Here is a 17,391-nt window from a genome sequence, read left to right on the forward strand (position 1 = left end):
GGGATTCTTCTGTTGGAGAAAGGGAAGTGCCTGGATCACAATGTTTATTTCCGCCCATCACTTATCTAGTCATGTATTCATTCTAAAAATAATTGCTGAGCACAGGACTGTTTTCGGAGCTATGAGGAAGACTGACCATATCCTTCCTTTCATGGACTGTATCTTGTATAGAGGTAATCAGTACATGTTTAATAAGGAATTGTCCAAGTTAAGAAACATCTTTGCACTAAAGAAATGTTTAGCCATTTAAATTTAATTCACTTAGAGCCCAGGACGCCTTGTTGCATGAATCCCAGAAAGATATCCCATGAAGGAACTTCTTTGGGTTGCAAAGCGGTGTTTCCCGTGCCAGCCTTGTAGGAACTGCTCATTAAGATCCAGCCTAGGGGGGCTTCCCTGGTGGCGCAGTGGTTGAGAATCCGCCTGCCGATGCAGGGGACGCGGGTTCGTGCCCCGGTCCGGGAAGATCCCACATGCCGCCGAGCGGCTGGGCCCGTGAGCCATGGCCGCTGGGCCTGCGCGTCCGGAGCCTGTGCTCCGCAACGGGAGAGGCCGCAGCGGTGAGAGGCCTGCGTACCACAAAAAAAAAAAAAAAAAAAAAATCCAGCCTAGGGACTTCCCTGCTGGTCCAGCGGTTAAGACTCCATGCTTCCACCGCAGGGGGCATGGGTTCGATCCCTGGTCCGGGAATTAAGATCCCAAACGCCACGCAGTGCAGCCAAAAAAAAAAAGATCCAGCCTAAGCACTTACGCCTTTCCAAGCCATACAGGTAGTTGAAATATCCTACCCTTTCTTTATAAAACCAGGAAAGGATTTGAGAGGTCATCAGTCCATTCTGCTGCCTTGGACACACATGCTTTCAAGAGCCAGGCATGTCACAAAGGTGTGTGCAGCTCAGTATTAATACAACAGGGAATGGTGAGGACGTTGGCAAACTGAGAGCATGTGACTCATCTAAAGCTTTGGGGGTCTGGTCTGGCCAAATGATCATGTCAGTGGGCCACTGATTACCCTTGATTGCTCATCTAAGAAAACCGTAGTCTGACCCTTTCTTCAAGTCTGCCAAAGACAATCATCTCCGTGAGTGTGGGTGGCAGGCTGCCTTCAGTCAGCCAGCGTGTGCTTGCCAGCCATCTGTCAGTTGGAGAGAACCTGCTCTCTGGTTGGAGCGGGCACCCATCATGCTTTCAGCTAAGTGATGAATCGTGGGGAGAACTTGTTGAGGCTGTATATTCCTGGAGCAGATTCTGTGAATCAGTTTTTCCCTTTGTCTGCTGGTGTTATAACAGCAGACTCATCCACAAGTATCTGTATCTGCCCTTTAAGCAGCAAGCCACCCTTTGGGCTGATGGCTCGAGTCAGGAGCTGTCTTTGGCCAGTTACTCAGCGCCGAATCACACATGGGCCTTCCTCTATTTACCAGTGACCTGGTTGTATTGCTGCCGACTCAATAATCTTTTTGAGAGTTTGCCGTAATAAAGTAGATGGAAAGTTCCTGCAAACTATTTTTAAAAATCCTTGAAGTGATAAATAAATTGAACTGGATAATGGTAAGCTTATATCATTCTGCTATAAGTTATAGATTTATAATTTAGTCTCCCTTCAGAAATAATTTTTTTTTTTCCGATACGCGGGCCTCTCACTGTTGTGGCCTCTCCCGTTGCGGAGCGCAGGCTCCAGACGCGCAGGCCCAGCGGCCATGGCTCACGGGCCCAGCCGCTCTGCGGCATGTGGGATCTTCCCGGACCGGGGCACGAACCCGTGTCCCCTGCATCGGCAGGCGGACTCTCAACCACTGCGCCACCAGGGAAGCCCAGAAATAATTTTTAAATGCAGCTCTCTCCTGGAATTTAGAAAGAGGCTCATATGTCTCTTTACAGGCAGAAATTCTACCAAGTTTATTTTCATATAAATACTATGGAGTATTGTTGAAGACCAAGAGATTTCTTTTTGGGCAAAAGGCACAAAAGATTAGCTTTAAACATTTTATTAGTCCAATTGAGAGAGAAACCTCCAGGCTTAAAAGAAATTATTCACAGGCAACAAACTTACGGTTACCAAAGGTGAAAGGGGTGGAGGAGGTATAAATTAGGAGGACGGGATTAATTGATACACACCACTATATATAAAATAGATAAACTACAAGGACCTACTGTATAGCACAGGGAACTATATTCAATACCTTTACTTACAATGAATTAAGTACAATGTTAGTATGAACAAGCCAAATAGTAATTGTATTTTGTATGGTGATGAGCAAAAGTAGAGTACTAGAAGTTTCATGTGCCTCTAGGTTGTTGGGGAACGTTTTATAGACAAGGTGAGAAGGATGTAATTCCTTGAATGAAGGAAGGAAAGTGATCTAGTTATTGATAGGAGAGTAAATGTGTCTGGGAGTTCGGTGACCAGTAGAGAGAGAAGGATATACAGACTTCTTCCGTGGTAACAGCAGCAGGACATCAACAACAACAACAACAAAAACCCCAAAAGACAAACACAGAGGAGAATTAGGAAGAGCGAACAGAATTTGCATGGAAGGAGTTTGTGCTGCAGATGCCTGGCAAGCAGGGTGCTACAGTAATCTCATCAGAAAAAATCAGCATGTTCTCTCAATATATGTGTACTTACTAATTGAGAAGTTATGTACGTTGACTACTATGTTAATAGATCATGTATATTATGTAGTATAAAAACAAAACATTTAAAGCCAGGATCAAGGTGAAATAAACAATATTTCAAAAACAATAAAAGTTTATTATATTAATAGGACAAAAGTCCTATGCACAAAAATTATTAATTTTTTAATGAAGGCAAAGACTGAGTATGCATCATTATTTTTTAAATCTTGGTTTAATGTTTCAAGAAATAGCAAGTCCACTGTTCGATTCTCAATGAGTTTATTGTGATACCTGGTTTTAATGGCGGTCAGAGTTGAAAAACATATCCGAGTTGAAAAATGGCATCATTGACTGAACTTGCTAAATCATAATTCAATCCCATCAACTTTTCATGCAGAACTCTTGGTTGAAATTCAGCTAGTGAATGGCTTTCTACCCTGTTGTCATGGGTTGGTCTTGAAAACTAATCAATGTGTGTTGCACTTTTGTATTTTAGCAAACGAGTTGAAAGTCCACTGAAATTCTTCATTTGGAAGTTCTTAAAACCAAATTAAGAATTTGGTTTCCTAATTTGGGTCAACTTAATGATGTGGAATTATTTACAGTATGTTTCATGTCTGACATATAGAAAAGTGAAGGTGCCAAGGAAACCTGTATGTTAAATATTATTATAGCTTAATAGTTTATCTTTTATACAAAAAGAAATGTTAATAGACATTCTAGTATTTTCTTCCCTAAAAACAGTGGATCACTTTGTACCTTCTTGATATGCAATTCAGTTGATTTTAGAGACTTGATCTAAGTAACCAAATTATTTCTATTCTTTTAGTGGTTCTTAATTTTTACAAAACATATATAACTATAAATTTACCTACCAATTTAAAATTTAAATCTAAAGTTATTCAGTGTTTCTATTTAAGTTCTCATTGAACATCTCCCCTTATTTTGTTAGGTTTATCCTGTTTGACCTCTTTTTGCAGACGTTTTTGTGAATTATAAAATAATTATTTCCTAATCAATAGGTATTTAAATATACAAAGACATCTTATTAGCTTCTTACTCATCATTGTTTTTTATACTGTGCCTTCTCTCTGGGTTGACTTTTCATCTTACTAAATTGCACCCTTTACCAATTTTTAGTCTCCGTATCTGTATCTATGAACATGTCAATGTTTTGCTCGTGAATGGTAGTAGAGCCGGGTATACAGTTCAAGGTCGACATTTATTTTCTTTCAGCCTCTTGTCTGCTGGCATCTCTGCCTGCTGATGAGAAGTCTGTGTTGGTCTAAATGTATGACTCTCTTTCATTGCCAAGATTTCCTGTAAGTTATTTTCCATATCCATCTATTCTTCTCTCATAGCCACCTATTTTCTTTTCCTATTTGTTTTTGATAGATGTCATGCTGTCACTTATCTCTTTGATAAACATAGTTATTAAAAAAATCTTTATGAGACTTCCATAACCTTGATATCATCGATATTGAAATTATGTTTTATTGGGTATTTGATTTACTTTTTAAAATATTAGCGAACAATTTGGAAATTCAGTTTATGCGTTCATTTTGAGTGGAAGGGCATTTTTTTTTTTTTTTAATTGTTTGCCTCATTGGGTTTGGTCTTGACTCTCTTCCTCTCTGATAGTTTTATGGTATGAAGTTGCCTCCACCTTGTCCTCTGGTCCTCCAGTCTAGAATCAGGTCTTCTAATGACTTTTGGGTGTCCTGCTCTATTTTGAGGGGATATCGCAGATCTTGTATTGAGGGAGACAGCACGAAGCTTATTTTGTTCTTGGTTGTGAGGGTTTATCTCCCCTCCACCCACCTAGGCTTTATAAAGTCTTGGCTTCTGGAAGTAAGTCAGTGGCCATTTTTTTCAACTTCCTTTCTTGAGTCAAGGAGCCCCATTCAAGGAGAGCCTGACTCTGACCCCTCCTTTCTTAAGTGGAGCTCTTTTAAATCCGTCACCACACAGGAACCAGGCACCTGGCCTCCAGCCTCTACTTTTGCCCCTTCAGCACAGCAGGGCTCAGTGGAAGCTCAGTCAGCTTTGAGCTTTCCATTCCTTTCTAATTCATGGAAATGGTTATCTAGCTTTTCAAGCCCAGCTGTGATTTACCTATTTAATATTTTATATCGCATTGCTCTGTCTTTGGAGGAGAAGGGTGGTATTCTGGACCAGAAGTCCAAACATGTCAGAAGACTGTCTGATGGCTATAGCTTCATTGAGGTCTAGATGCCAGCTGAAGTTCTGAGTTTGCTGAAAAGTTTCATGGCCTCTGCATTAAGATGTTATCTAAGTCTGTGTGAATAGAAGTCATAATCTAAGGATCATGTATGAGGAAAGAGAAGCAAATGTTAACAAGTAATTCAGGAGACCCCTCCCCACAGCCCCACCTTACGATAGAAGAGAAGTCTCAAAAGGAGAATGGTTAGGGATAATCCAAAACATATGGATATGAAGTAAATATTGTCCTAAAATCCAGATAATATAACATTAGGTAAATGTCTAGTGTTTTTCTGCCCAGATCTTCCTGGAAATACTATCTGTTGCAGAACTTCATCCTGTAAATTTTTTTTTTTTTTGTAGTAGTAGTTCAGGGACTGAACTTAGGGGAGTTATAAATCCAAGCACTCTACACATCAAAACTATCTGTTCTTGTCAAAGCAGTGACTGAAATCTTTTCAGAACAGATTTCCGGTAGGGACCAGGGGCAAGCTTGACGACCTCCTAAATTGGTAGTCAATATTTCGGCACTTCTTTATTTCTTTGGATGAATCAAGACATGACAGACTGATCAGGGTGTCCCAGAGATCTGCTGGGACAAGCAGCATAACGACATGGGTGATTCATTCTCGGATTCGTCCATTCTAAGGAACGGAGTCTAACTTGGTAGTGAAGGATCCCAATTGGGCCCTGAAAGCCAGACCATGGTATCTGTAGCTCATGGGTCTTATTGCTCCCCCTCTTGGAAAAGCCTTTCTGCTTCTCGCTTTCCACAGCCTCCGTTTGAGCTGCTCTTGGTCCACCTGGGCTCGGATTCCAGTCAGAAGAGTAGAGCATGGCTGCCACCAGTTCTTCGCTGTGTCCCCAACACATGAAAGCATCTCCTAGGAAAGTTGAGAAATAATGTGAAAGGTACAGACTTCCAGTTATGAGAGAAACAATTACTGGAAGGTAAAGTACAACCTGGTGACTATAGTTAACGTTGCTGTGCGGTGCATGTGAAAGCTGTAAGAGAGTATATCACAAGTTTTTATCACAAGGGAAAATACATTTTTTTCTTTGTGATATGAGATGATATGAGATGATGATATGTATATGAGATGATGGATGTTAATTAAACTTATTGTGATAATCCTTTTGCAATATATGTAAGTCATTATGCTGTACGTCTTAAACTTATACAGTGCTTATGTCAATTATATCTCACTAAAACTGGGGGAGGGGCGAGAAATAGTGTGAAATACGCAGAACTTTTCTAGGAAGCTAAGACATCCTCTTCTTTGAAACTGAGAGGGAGAGTTGCTAATAGAGGGGTCTGTGTGTGTGTGTGTGTGTGTGTGTGTGTGTGTTTTGACAAAGATGTGATACTAGCCAGGTGATCACCAGGTGCTTGGCAATACGTTTGAAGGTGCTGGACGCCCCTGGTCGCCTTGCAGTTGCTACCTCAGCTGGCCAGGCCTGGAGTCATGAACACCTTACAGCCAACCTCAGGCACACAGTTCTTAGGAAAGCCGGCCAGTGACAGGTTGTAGCCTTCTTTCTGCAGGTGGGATAGCACGGAGGGTATTTTGGATGCAGGTACTCCAAATTACCACTGGCCTCAAACAAATTAGTCTGATTATAAGAAAGTTGAGGAATATAGATATGGGAAGGTTAATAAAAACAGGAACTAAATCTATTTTAAAACCTGATGTAGAGCTTTAGGCTTATTGATGCTGCTACTATGCCATACGGCATCTCTGGAACCATTAGAAAGCATCTGCTTTGTATTCAGGCATTCCCCACCTAGAGCATATTATTTGTGGGCCTGAATTAAATCAGTGGAGGGAGTGGGTTCTCCCTGGAGCTTGAGGAAAATGTTCCACTCACCATGCTTTTCCATTGTTATGCTGGCTTCTTCTGATGCTGGGTTGGGGCAGTGATGGTGCTGGTGGCAAGTAGGGAGACCTGAAGCAGATGTGTCCTTGGCAACTTGTGCAGTTTTTAAATGGCCTGATTCTTAATAGATGCTCAACGTTAGTTTCATTATTTCTCGACACCTTTCTGCGTTGCCCATCCCTTGTTTATCTCTTACAACATCAGTAGTTCGAACATCAGTACCTGAACTTAGCAGGTGAGGGAGGGAGATTGTGAGTTCCTAAATAAGGAATATGATCCTGAAGTAAAATAGTAGAAAGGATTATTTCCTACTATTTTTAAATTGCAAAAATGTAGTGAAGGACCTTAGTCCCTCATCTGAAGCCCTTGGAATCAGGTGCATTTCTAAATTCAGAATTTTTGCATTTTAAAAAGGTAACATAATGCATATACTATATATCATATATCAGTCCCAGCAGGGTCTGGACAATCGATTCCCATACCTGTAATGTTAAAATTTCTGAAGCAAAATATGTTATTCACTCTAAATGAGATAAGTAAAGATTTTAAATATCCTTATATCACTTCAAGTTTGATGTGACACCAAATGCATTTTGGAGCCAAACTCTAAAAAAATTAAGATTTTTAGAACTTTCTGGATTTTATCATTGTGTATAAAAGATTGTGGATCTTATATTCACATCATGAGGTAAACAGCCTTTAATGTCCTGTTCTTGGAACCTAATCAGTGTTTATGAGAAAAAGTGTTTTTCAAATAATCAACAAAACAAACGTTTTAAAAAATGTATTTAGGGCTTCCCTGGTGGCGCAGTGGCTGAGAGTCCGCCTGCCGGTGCGGGGGACGCGGGTTTGTGCCCCGATCCGGGAAGATCCCACCTGCCGCGGAGCGGCTGGGCCCGTGAGCCATGGCCGCTGAGCTTGCGCGTCCGGAGCCTGTGCTCCACAACGGGAGAGGCCACAGCAGTGAGAGGCCCACCTAGCACACACACAAAAAAAATGTATTTATTTTTCAGTGAAGCATAGTTGATTTACAATGCTATATTAGTTTCATGTGTACAGCAAAGTGATTTTATATATATATATACGCACACACACACACACACACACACATATATATATTTTTTCAGCTTCTTTTCCATATAGGTTATTACAAAACATTGAGTAGAGTTTCCTGTGCTATACAGGAGGTCCTTGTTGGTTATCTTTTTTTAAAAAAAATAATTAATTAATTAATTTTTGGCTGTGTTGGGTCTTTGTTCCTGCATGTGGGCTTTTCTCTAGTTGCTGCGAGCAGGGGCTACTCTTTACTGCGGTGTGCGGGCTTCTCATTGAGGTAACTTCTTTTGTTGCAGAGCACGAGCTCTAGGCGTGCAGGCTTCAGTAGTTGTGGCACACAGGCTCAGTAGTTGTGGCTCACGGGCTTAATTGCTCCGTGGCATGTGGGATCTTCCCTGACCAGGGCTCGAACCCATGTCCCCTGCATTGGCAGGCGGATTTTTAACCACTGCGCCAGGGAAGTCCCTATCTATTTTATATATAGTAGTTTGTATATGTTAATCCCAGACTCCTAATTTGTCCTGCATCCCACCTTTCCCCTTTGGTAACCATAAGCTTGTTTTCTACATCTGTGAGTCTGTTTCTAAAACAAACTTTTAGAATACAATCCATTTGTACTTTGGGGACTGATTGTAATAATAAAAATAATCGAGTCACATTTTGAACTGTGTGCAAAGATAATATAAATTATAATCATATTAGTCAGTGTGCATGGCCAATAGATGACACTTCTTAGCTCTTCCTTACCAAAATCTCAGGCTTCGTGATATTTCTTCTCTCTCATTTAGCTTTTGTATTTCCCTAACTCCTCTTCTTTTTTTTTAATTGTCAGTTTGCCCTAGATTTTCTACAGATGACACTCATTCTGGGTAGTTGGCCGTCTTAATCAGGGCAAGTAGATGAGTTATGGAAGCCACAGTGATCTGAGTCTTAGGGGATCAAAGTAATTTTCAAAAACATATGAAGAATGTTTTTCTGAATATATCCTCAGATTTGTGTGACAGAATTAAAATAATGGGGATAAAAATCTCAGAGCAAAATCACCAAGAAATGCAACTTTTCTTTAAGGAAAATATATGTTATATCACAAATGAAGTAATTTGCCTAAACAATAGAGGAACCTCAAATCTATAGGAAAACTTGGTGACATTAAAAACGAAAATACTTAGAAGCTGTTGAAATAGAACACTAGACTATAAATAATTTGCAAGTAGTTTGTCACTAGGAATTCCAATGGCATAAAGAAATAACGAAATAAATGAATTGCTTTTTAAAATTTAACAGTGCTGGGGGTTTGATAACACCAGAACTGTGTTTTAAAAACTTGTCAAAATAAAAAAACCTGTAGAGCACTCACGTACTGTGGATTCATTGTGTCATAGGTCAAATGAGGCCATTGTATTTTTTTTTTTTTCTATATCTGAGAAAATGCAGTAAACAGAGTTGTGCTGTCCCCAGAGTCTGTGTCAGTCATAACAGCCTCAGGGCACGGCCCATGATTGCTTCAGCACCCTGCCCATTCTTAGGCTCTGACCCCAGAAGCTGTCTCAGGTGTCTTTGAGTCATCATTACATAGCCAAATTAAAGAAAAGTAGTGAAATGGACTTTCTTGTGTTAGCAAATGCATTTCTCTTAATCCTCAAATTTCTGTCACTTAGATGGCTGTGGATTGTAACATACTATAGGGTCCCCCGACATTTTTTGACAATTATTTCTCGTGTTATTAGTGACATTTAGTGAAATCCCTTTGAATTTCTCTGTTAGCATAGGTAGGCAGAAAATCCGACCAGAAATAGGAACGCCAGTCATGATGAAAACATAACCAAGATGGAATGAGAATACTCACCTTGTTAGCATTAATTAGAGCAGAAATGTTAAAGATAGCCTTTATTTTAGAATGTTTGATCTGCTCTTCCTTGCCCACTTGCAACAGCAACAACAGTAACCAAAAATAAACTGTGAAATTCTGAGTTGAAAAGTTGCCCAGTCATCCAGTGATGTCAGTGATAGAGGCTGGACCACATTTAGATTAGTCCCCCCAAAAGGATAATTTATCGTATTTTAAACAATTTGTTTTTACCTTTTAAATTATCTGTGCCTCTTCCTGCTCATGTTTGCTCTGTCATCTTTTGGAAAAGCACTGTGTTCTGCATAACATGTGCACTGCTTTTTGGAAATGTGCAATACACTCAACGTTGCAGTGATTTTTTTTTTTTTTCTCCTTTGCTTGGAACAGAGGTGAAAACCCCAGTGGATTCAAGTATCCACTTGATAGGCTCAGTCTCTCTTAATCAGCCTGTAATGGAGCTAATGGCTGTATGTCATCCTTGGAGATATAAATTTCCTGGCGGTGTCTCCTGCAGACAGTGCATGAAGTATGCTCTGTGTGCCAGCAAGGATTGATAATCAGCAGAAGGGCAGGGTGCTTCATTAGCCAGGAGAAGAGCCAGGGCTTCCCAGCTGCCAGGCTCCAGAACTCGCCTGGCCACTCCTGAGACATGGACAATGCCGGTATGTAAAGCAAGCATGTAATTCTTCATAGCCTCTGGGCTCGTTTGCAGTCTGCACCCTTTGCTGCAGAAGGTTTGCCTGTTTGTTGGTCTTATTCCGCACTTGAATGTTCAGGACCGGGAACTATGTAATGTGTTAGCCCTGCTGCATTGTCCACAAGGCAGTCAGTGTTTGCTTTCAAGTTCAGGAATTGGGAACGCAGACTGTAATTCCACACTCACCTTTTGGAAGACTGCACTGTTATTTCGGCTGCAGGATGTGTGCTGATGATCCTTTTGTGCTCAGAACAGTGGGTGAAAAAGGCATATAGTTGATGATAAAACTATTACTAAGGGCGGGGGGCAAAGTGTAGATGGTTTTAATGAGCTAAACGAAAATGTTTTTTCAACATTACAGTATGCAGAGTGTAATAGCAGAATTCTTGCGTTCGATGCTGAGTCTTCATGTTAGATGCAATGTAGGAAATGTTTCAGTATCCTCTGATATTTTAGTTTCAGAGCACAGACATTAGTGGCCAATCATGGACCTTTTAATAATGTATTTGTTTTTAATATCTTTACTTGACAGCTAGACATACATGGCTACGGAAGTATTCTAATGCCAATCACATGATTAGCATAAAATTACTTCTCATGCAGAACTTTTTCTTTTTTCTTTGCTGTGTTGAACTTTTAGAAGATACGCACTCTGGGATTATCCCCCATTTCAGTGTTATTGACACTAAATGCAGAATTCTCCCAAATGTGTTATGGATTCTCTGCCTCCTGAAAGGCATTAGCTGAGTTACTCAACTGCTATCAGTTTTACAGTGATGCCCTACAGCGCCTGATACACGGTCAGCTCTGCTAAGAGGATACATCATTTGAAACACATTCTACACAATAAGACCACCCAGTTTTAGTAAAACATGTTTGTTTATGAAATGTAGCTGTTTCAGTCCTTGGTGCAGGTAGAGCAGGCAAGCAGAGATTTTGAGGGCAGAGTATTTTGAGTTCTTCTGTGAAATTGCTTACCAGGAGTAAAACTCTGTGACTAAAATAATTTTGTATTTGACATTGAAAGCATTGAAATAAATTGGAACAATACGTTATTAGGGGTGAACATTGAGAGTTGTGAAAGAAACACATATTAGGGTGTGTGTGTGTGTGTGTGTGTGTGTGTGTGTGTCTGCATAGTAGTAGTAGGAAGGAAGAGGCTGGGCTGATTCATATGCATTATCCACCCCCCCATCTTGATCATTAAAAAAATATGCCATAGGGCTTTATCATATAAGCATGTAGGTATGATATTCCATGACAAGGCACAATTTCAAGATCAGCCCAAAGCTTCTCTAATTACAGTAGAGTGAGTAAAAAATAAGTAAATAAACTGGAATCCCTATTTTAGCCTCATTTAAAGCTCCTGCCACCACAATTAATTATACTGATGTCCTGGCAGAACTATCACTTTAATTCAAGCAAAGGCCTTTCTTAAGACGTAAAGAAAAGAGAAAAAAAAAAAAAAAAGACATAAAGAACCAACAAGAATACACTTTGGTGGCAGAGAAGGGAAATCAGTAATCCACCCATTTTCTAAATTATATGCCATTGCGTATTAATTTCACAGGATATTAATTAAGTTCCACCCTTTCTCTTTCCTGTGCACAGGCACGCGTGCAAACACACAGAACTAGTGTTCAGGCAATTCTGGGAACTGCTGAGTTTAACAGTGTTAAACAGGTTTCTAAACATGCTAATAGAATTAGCATGTAAATCCTAACCTGTGCTAATATTTGTTGTGAGTTTGCAAGATGGAATACAGAAGGCAGCGTTTCCCAGTTGTGTTAACTACAGGCTTTCCTGGGGATTCCTAGTTACAAAGTGTATAACTCAAATTTGGGCGTCACTGTTAAAAGCCCTTCATTCTCATTTATGCTTTCCATTTTCACCTTACTCTTTCTCTCCTGAATTCTTCTCAACTTCCTGTTTCCTAATTCAGAAGCCACATGGGGGAAGTAACAGACTATTCACTTGTGTAAATATCAATGATTGATTCCTTAGAGACTAAATATTTGTGTCAGCTCTCTCCAGGATTTCTCTTCTTGTTCCTTGTTTCTAGATGAAATAAAGAAGGAAAGGCAGCTAGGACTCAAACCTGAATTGGAAATGAGTGGGATTCAATTACATCTGTGAGATTAGGAACAATGTGCAGATTTCATTTATCCAAACTAACATTTCACATGAATTATTAAAAATTGATAATAAGAGATTTTATGCATTAAAAAGTTAATTTCAAAGTTCTATTTCGTAGGTCAGGCATCAAGAACATATATAACAGGGGCTTCCCTGGTGGCGCCGTGGTTGAGAGCCCGCCTGCCGATGCAGGGGACACGGATTCGTGCCCCGGTCCGGGAAGATCCCACATGCCGCGGAGCGGCTGGGCCCGTGAGCCACGGCCGCTGAGCCTGCGCGTCCGGAGCCTGCGCTCCGTGACGGGAGAGGCCGCAACAGTGAGAGGCCCATGTACCGCAAAACAAACAAACAAAAAGTTGTACTAAGAACATATATAACAAAGGCAAATCCTATTTAAATGTCTTAAAAGGAAGGGAGCTTACTTTTTTTAAATGCGTGTTATATTCTAGGCACCAACTTCAGTATTTTATATAAGTTACGTCATTAATCTTGCAATCAATCTGTAGGTAAATGTTATTTTCCAAGTTACACATGAGGAAACTGAAGCTAAGTAAGAGCTCGCTAATAAGTAGTGATTTGTAAACTTGAGTCCAACTCTTTTTGACAATAGCAAAATTCAACCCAGCCTTTTTTATGTTGTCATCTTGCTTTGAGAGTGGGAATTCTTCATCTTTGTATCTTCCATAGCATCGAGTACAGTGCCTGGAACGCAGTAAGCATATAATAAATATTTAGAAATTAAATCGAATGTCATTTAATTAGTTCAGAGCAGTTTTTCGAAAAGGAAATTCTTTAAGTATCAAGGTCAAAGACGATCTTATATCTAAATGCTCTATTAGATAGATGTCAGTACATGGTAAGAAAAAAGATAGTTGTGTTTTTTCATAAACATTCATACATTTATGACAATTTGTAAAGTAGAATGCTTTTTGATAGAGTCCGCCTGTAAACTTTATTACCACTATAAAAAGAGTATTCAAAATTTTCGCTTGAAGGATATGATAATATTAGGATCATTAACAGAAATTATGAAAAGAGGCACAAAAGAATTTTAAAATGATATTTAAATAAAGTGCAGAGACATTATTCTGGACTCTGGGAGAATCTGACCCTTTCATTTTCTTTCAGAGAGATCGTGGTTAGAGGGAGGGTCACAGAATAGTGGCGGCTATGTCTCTTTTTACAACACCTGTTCACAACAAGGTTTTTCATCAGTAACGCTTACATTTTACCTTACTTCTTTTCAAACTCTATAATACCCTGTGAACCACTACAAGAGTTGAAGAACATGCTATGAAATAATACTCTCTTTTATTTAAATTTTGATACATATGTCAAGAGAAGCCATAGTTTCAAAGAGAGGTTAGCAGGTTTTCCTACTCTTTGATATAAAGTATCTGCAGTTATTTTGATAAGTAGCTCTGAATAGTTCTTTATTAGAAGATAATTCCCTAATATCCAGCTATCTATTCCCCCAAAATTACAGTTTGAATTTCCTCACATAAACCAATTTTTTCCAAATATTTAATCTTCTAATTATGTACAGTAACTAAAATTATACCTCATTACTTTTCGGGCTTTAGAAACATGATTTCCTTTTCCTAGTACTGGATCATTCAGTCCTGGGGCAGTTTTTACACCTTTACAGGTGTGAAGTTCAAGTCTTGACACCTGTTGCTATGTGGACCTGACTGTACAGGACTGGCTTATTGTCAGTTATTTCCCAGGCAGCCTCTACCTCCGCCAAGCTGTCCTACTCTCTGTTCTATGGACACAAACACGCATGCGTGTCTCCCTTTCTTACCCTTGCTCTTCCTATTCTTCCCACGTGGAATGGCCTTTCCTCCTCACCATTCAGTCACTCTTTCTTCCATACATCCAGGAAATGTTTCCGGGTCACTCACTCTGCACCAGGCCCTGTGCTAGTCATTGTGGGTACAAGTGAATGAGACAGAGCTTGTCAGAATGAAAATTCATTCTAGCAGAGAAAGCAGAAGTTAATAATGACTGGATAAAATACTTGGGTTGGGTTGAGTGTTGTGAACTTCATGAAGGGGCCTCAGGCCAATCAGGAAAAGCCTGTGGCTTGGCTTTTATTCTACCCATAGGTTTTGGGCAGAGTTGTGGCGTGACAGGACTGATGATTTCAAGGCATAACCATGGAAGAACAGATGGGAGAGAGGCAAGAATGGAAGCCCCTAAGAATGAAATCCATTTAGAAGGCTCTAGATTGGGGTGTGACAGTGCTGGAGGGGAGAGAGAACTTGACGAAAACCCAGCTCTGTTTCGAGGCTCAGCACACATCCCGCCTTCAGGAGATTTTCCCAACTGGTCTTGAAGCCCTGCCTTTCCTCAGGGCACGAATAGAACTCACCGTGCAGCTTTGTACTTCATGATAGTCTATCTGAGATTACCCCCCCAACTTCATCTTTTTCTTCCCATTCTTTAAGCATCTTGAGGGCAGTTGACACATCATAGACATCTGCTGTGTCCTCCAAAGAGTTAGAGTAATAGTTCTCAACTCTGGCAGTCCAGTAGAACCACTTGGAGAGCTTTTAAAACATACCAGTCTCTGGACCCCACCCTGGACAAATTAGATCAGCATCCCTGGAGTGTGGTCAGGACATTGGTGTTTGTTTAAAAGCTCCCAAGAGTATTTTAATGGGCAACCAGGATGAGAACTACTGTTACAGACAGCTAGAAATACCTACCTTGCAGAAGTAAGCAACCTCTCCTCACCCGCCTTCCTCTCCCTCTCCCCCTCTTTCTTCTTCCTCATCTCCCTCTTGACTCCTACAACGAATAGGCCAGTCTGGTTGAGGATTTTTGTTTGTGAATTATCTGCTTCCGGGTCGAATGTGAGGCTGGCAGGGTGAAGAGACCTCCAAGGAAACAGCTGAAAGAAAAAGGCAGAGGCAAAAGACTGCTTCTGGACGACACACCAGAATCAGAACACAGTAGGTTGGACCCAGGCTTTCTGTAATCCATCCTTTTGGAGTATGTGGACCTGATTAAGAAAGCGGTATGGAGAGACTTAGTCACCTACTTCTTAATCAGGAAACGTGTTTCCTTCTCCAGCGTCTCTCAAGCAAATTAAATATTGAGTAACGATTCACCATAGCTGCAAAAATGTTCTCTGGTGAGACTTCACATGTAAGTTTTAACTAATAAGAGATGTTAAACATCCCTTGTCAAGTTTTATCTAATAGAAAAGTTACATTATTAGACCCCAAAGAACACCGCTATGATTTAATCATCACTGACTGTATCTGTGCTGAGTGGTTGGGTCAGAGCCACTATTAGACACCGATACTATATTTGCTGTATCATGTGACTCACCACAGGCATCCTTCTTTTTAGTGATAGAGAGATAGGTCCTGTTCCATCTGATACGTGCCCCCCCAAACACACACACACACACACACACACACACACACACACCCCAGAATGAGTTTCAGATCGTTTTGAACTGACAGTAACCTTAAATATTAAAGCATGGAGAGGATTCGATAATTGGTTTTTCTGGGTATTTTGGTTAATAAATGGTGCTTTTACAACCCTCAGAATGGGAAAAAATATTTGTGAACGAAGCAACTTGACAAAAGATTAATCTCCAAAATATACAAGCAGCTCATGCAGCTCAATATCAAAAAAACAAACAACCCAATCCAAAAATGGGCTGAAGACCTAAATAGACACTTCTCCAAAGGAGACATACAGATCGCCAACAAACACAGGAAAAGATGCTCAACATCACTAATCATCAGAGAAATGCAGATCAAAACCGCAATGAGGTATCACCTCACACTAGTCAGAATGGCCATCATCAAAAAATCTGCGAACAATAAATGCTGGGGAGGGTGTGGAGAAAAGGGAACCCTCTCGCACTGTTGGTGGGAATGTAAATTGATACAGCCACTATGGAGAACAGTATGGAGGTTCCTTAAAAACCTAATAATAGAATTACCATATGACCCAGCAATCCCACTCCTGGGCATATACCCTGAGAAAACCATAATTCAAAAAGATATATGTACCACAACGTTCATCACAGCTCTATTTACAATAGCCAGGACATGGAAGCAACCTAAATGTCGACTGACAGATGAATGGATAAAGAAGATGTGGCACATATATACAATGGACTATTACTCAGCCATAAAAAGGAATGAAACTGAGTTATTTGTAATGAGGTGGATGGACCTCCAGTCTGTCATACAGAATGAAGTAAATCAGAAAGAGGAAAACAAATACCATATGCTAGCACAGATATATGGAATCTAAAAAACACAGTACTGATGAACCTAGGGGCAGGACAGGAATAAAGACACAAGATACAGAGAATGGACTTGAGGACACGGGGAGCGGGAAGGGTAAGCTGTGACAAAGTGAGAGAGTGGCATGGACATATATACACTACCAAATGTAAAATAGATTGCTAGTGGGAAGCAGCCGAAGAGCACAGGGAGATCAGCTCGTTGCTTTATGACCACCTAGAGGGGTGGGATAGGGAGGGTGGGAGGGAGGGAGATGCAAGAGGGAAGAGATATGGGGATATATGTATACGTATAGCTGATTCACTTTGTTATACAGCAGAAACTAACACACCATGGTAAAGCAATTAGACTCCAATAAAGATATAAATTTTTTTAAGTGGTGCTTTTTACACTAGGGTTAATATAGAACTTTTAATGGAAACAAAATTCATTAAAACCATCTTTTATAATATTTGATCTAACTATCTTATGGTAAATCAAACGAGGATCTCTTGAAAAAGCGTGGCAGAGGGTTTTAAAGTCTAAATGGTTTTGCAAACGAAGCCTTTAGTATCAGAGGCTGCGAGGGGCCCCCTCATCCTGGTTCTGCCTGTGATGTCACCCCTGCATCGACATTCCTCCTCGTATCCACCACCACCCCCTCCCTGCCCCTCCTG

General features: G+C 40.4%; 1 protein-coding gene across 11 annotated transcripts in view; it reads left to right on the forward strand.

The window, feature by feature from the left end:
• PHACTR2 (phosphatase and actin regulator 2) overlaps positions 1 to 17,391 on the forward strand; it is a 254,793-nt gene that overhangs the window by 57,551 nt on the left and 179,851 nt on the right. For 2 of the 11 annotated variants that reach the window (XM_067010935.1, XM_067010941.1), the window contains exon 1: positions 10,036 to 10,287. The exons of 7 other annotated variants lie outside the window; for them this stretch is intronic. In XM_067010935.1, coding sequence (XP_066867036.1) covers positions 10,275 to 10,287 — 13 coding nt within the window. In that variant the 5' untranslated portion in view covers positions 10,036 to 10,274. Of the gene's footprint in view, positions 1 to 9,955; positions 10,288 to 17,391 lie in introns of those variants that run through there. 2 more of the 11 variants (XM_067010945.1, XM_067010944.1) reach the window with 2 other exon arrangements.

Source organism: Kogia breviceps, chromosome 13 (assembly GCF_026419965.1).
Source record: "Kogia breviceps isolate mKogBre1 chromosome 13, mKogBre1 haplotype 1, whole genome shotgun sequence".
Classification (NCBI taxonomy): Eukaryota; Metazoa; Chordata; class Mammalia; order Artiodactyla; family Physeteridae; genus Kogia; species Kogia breviceps.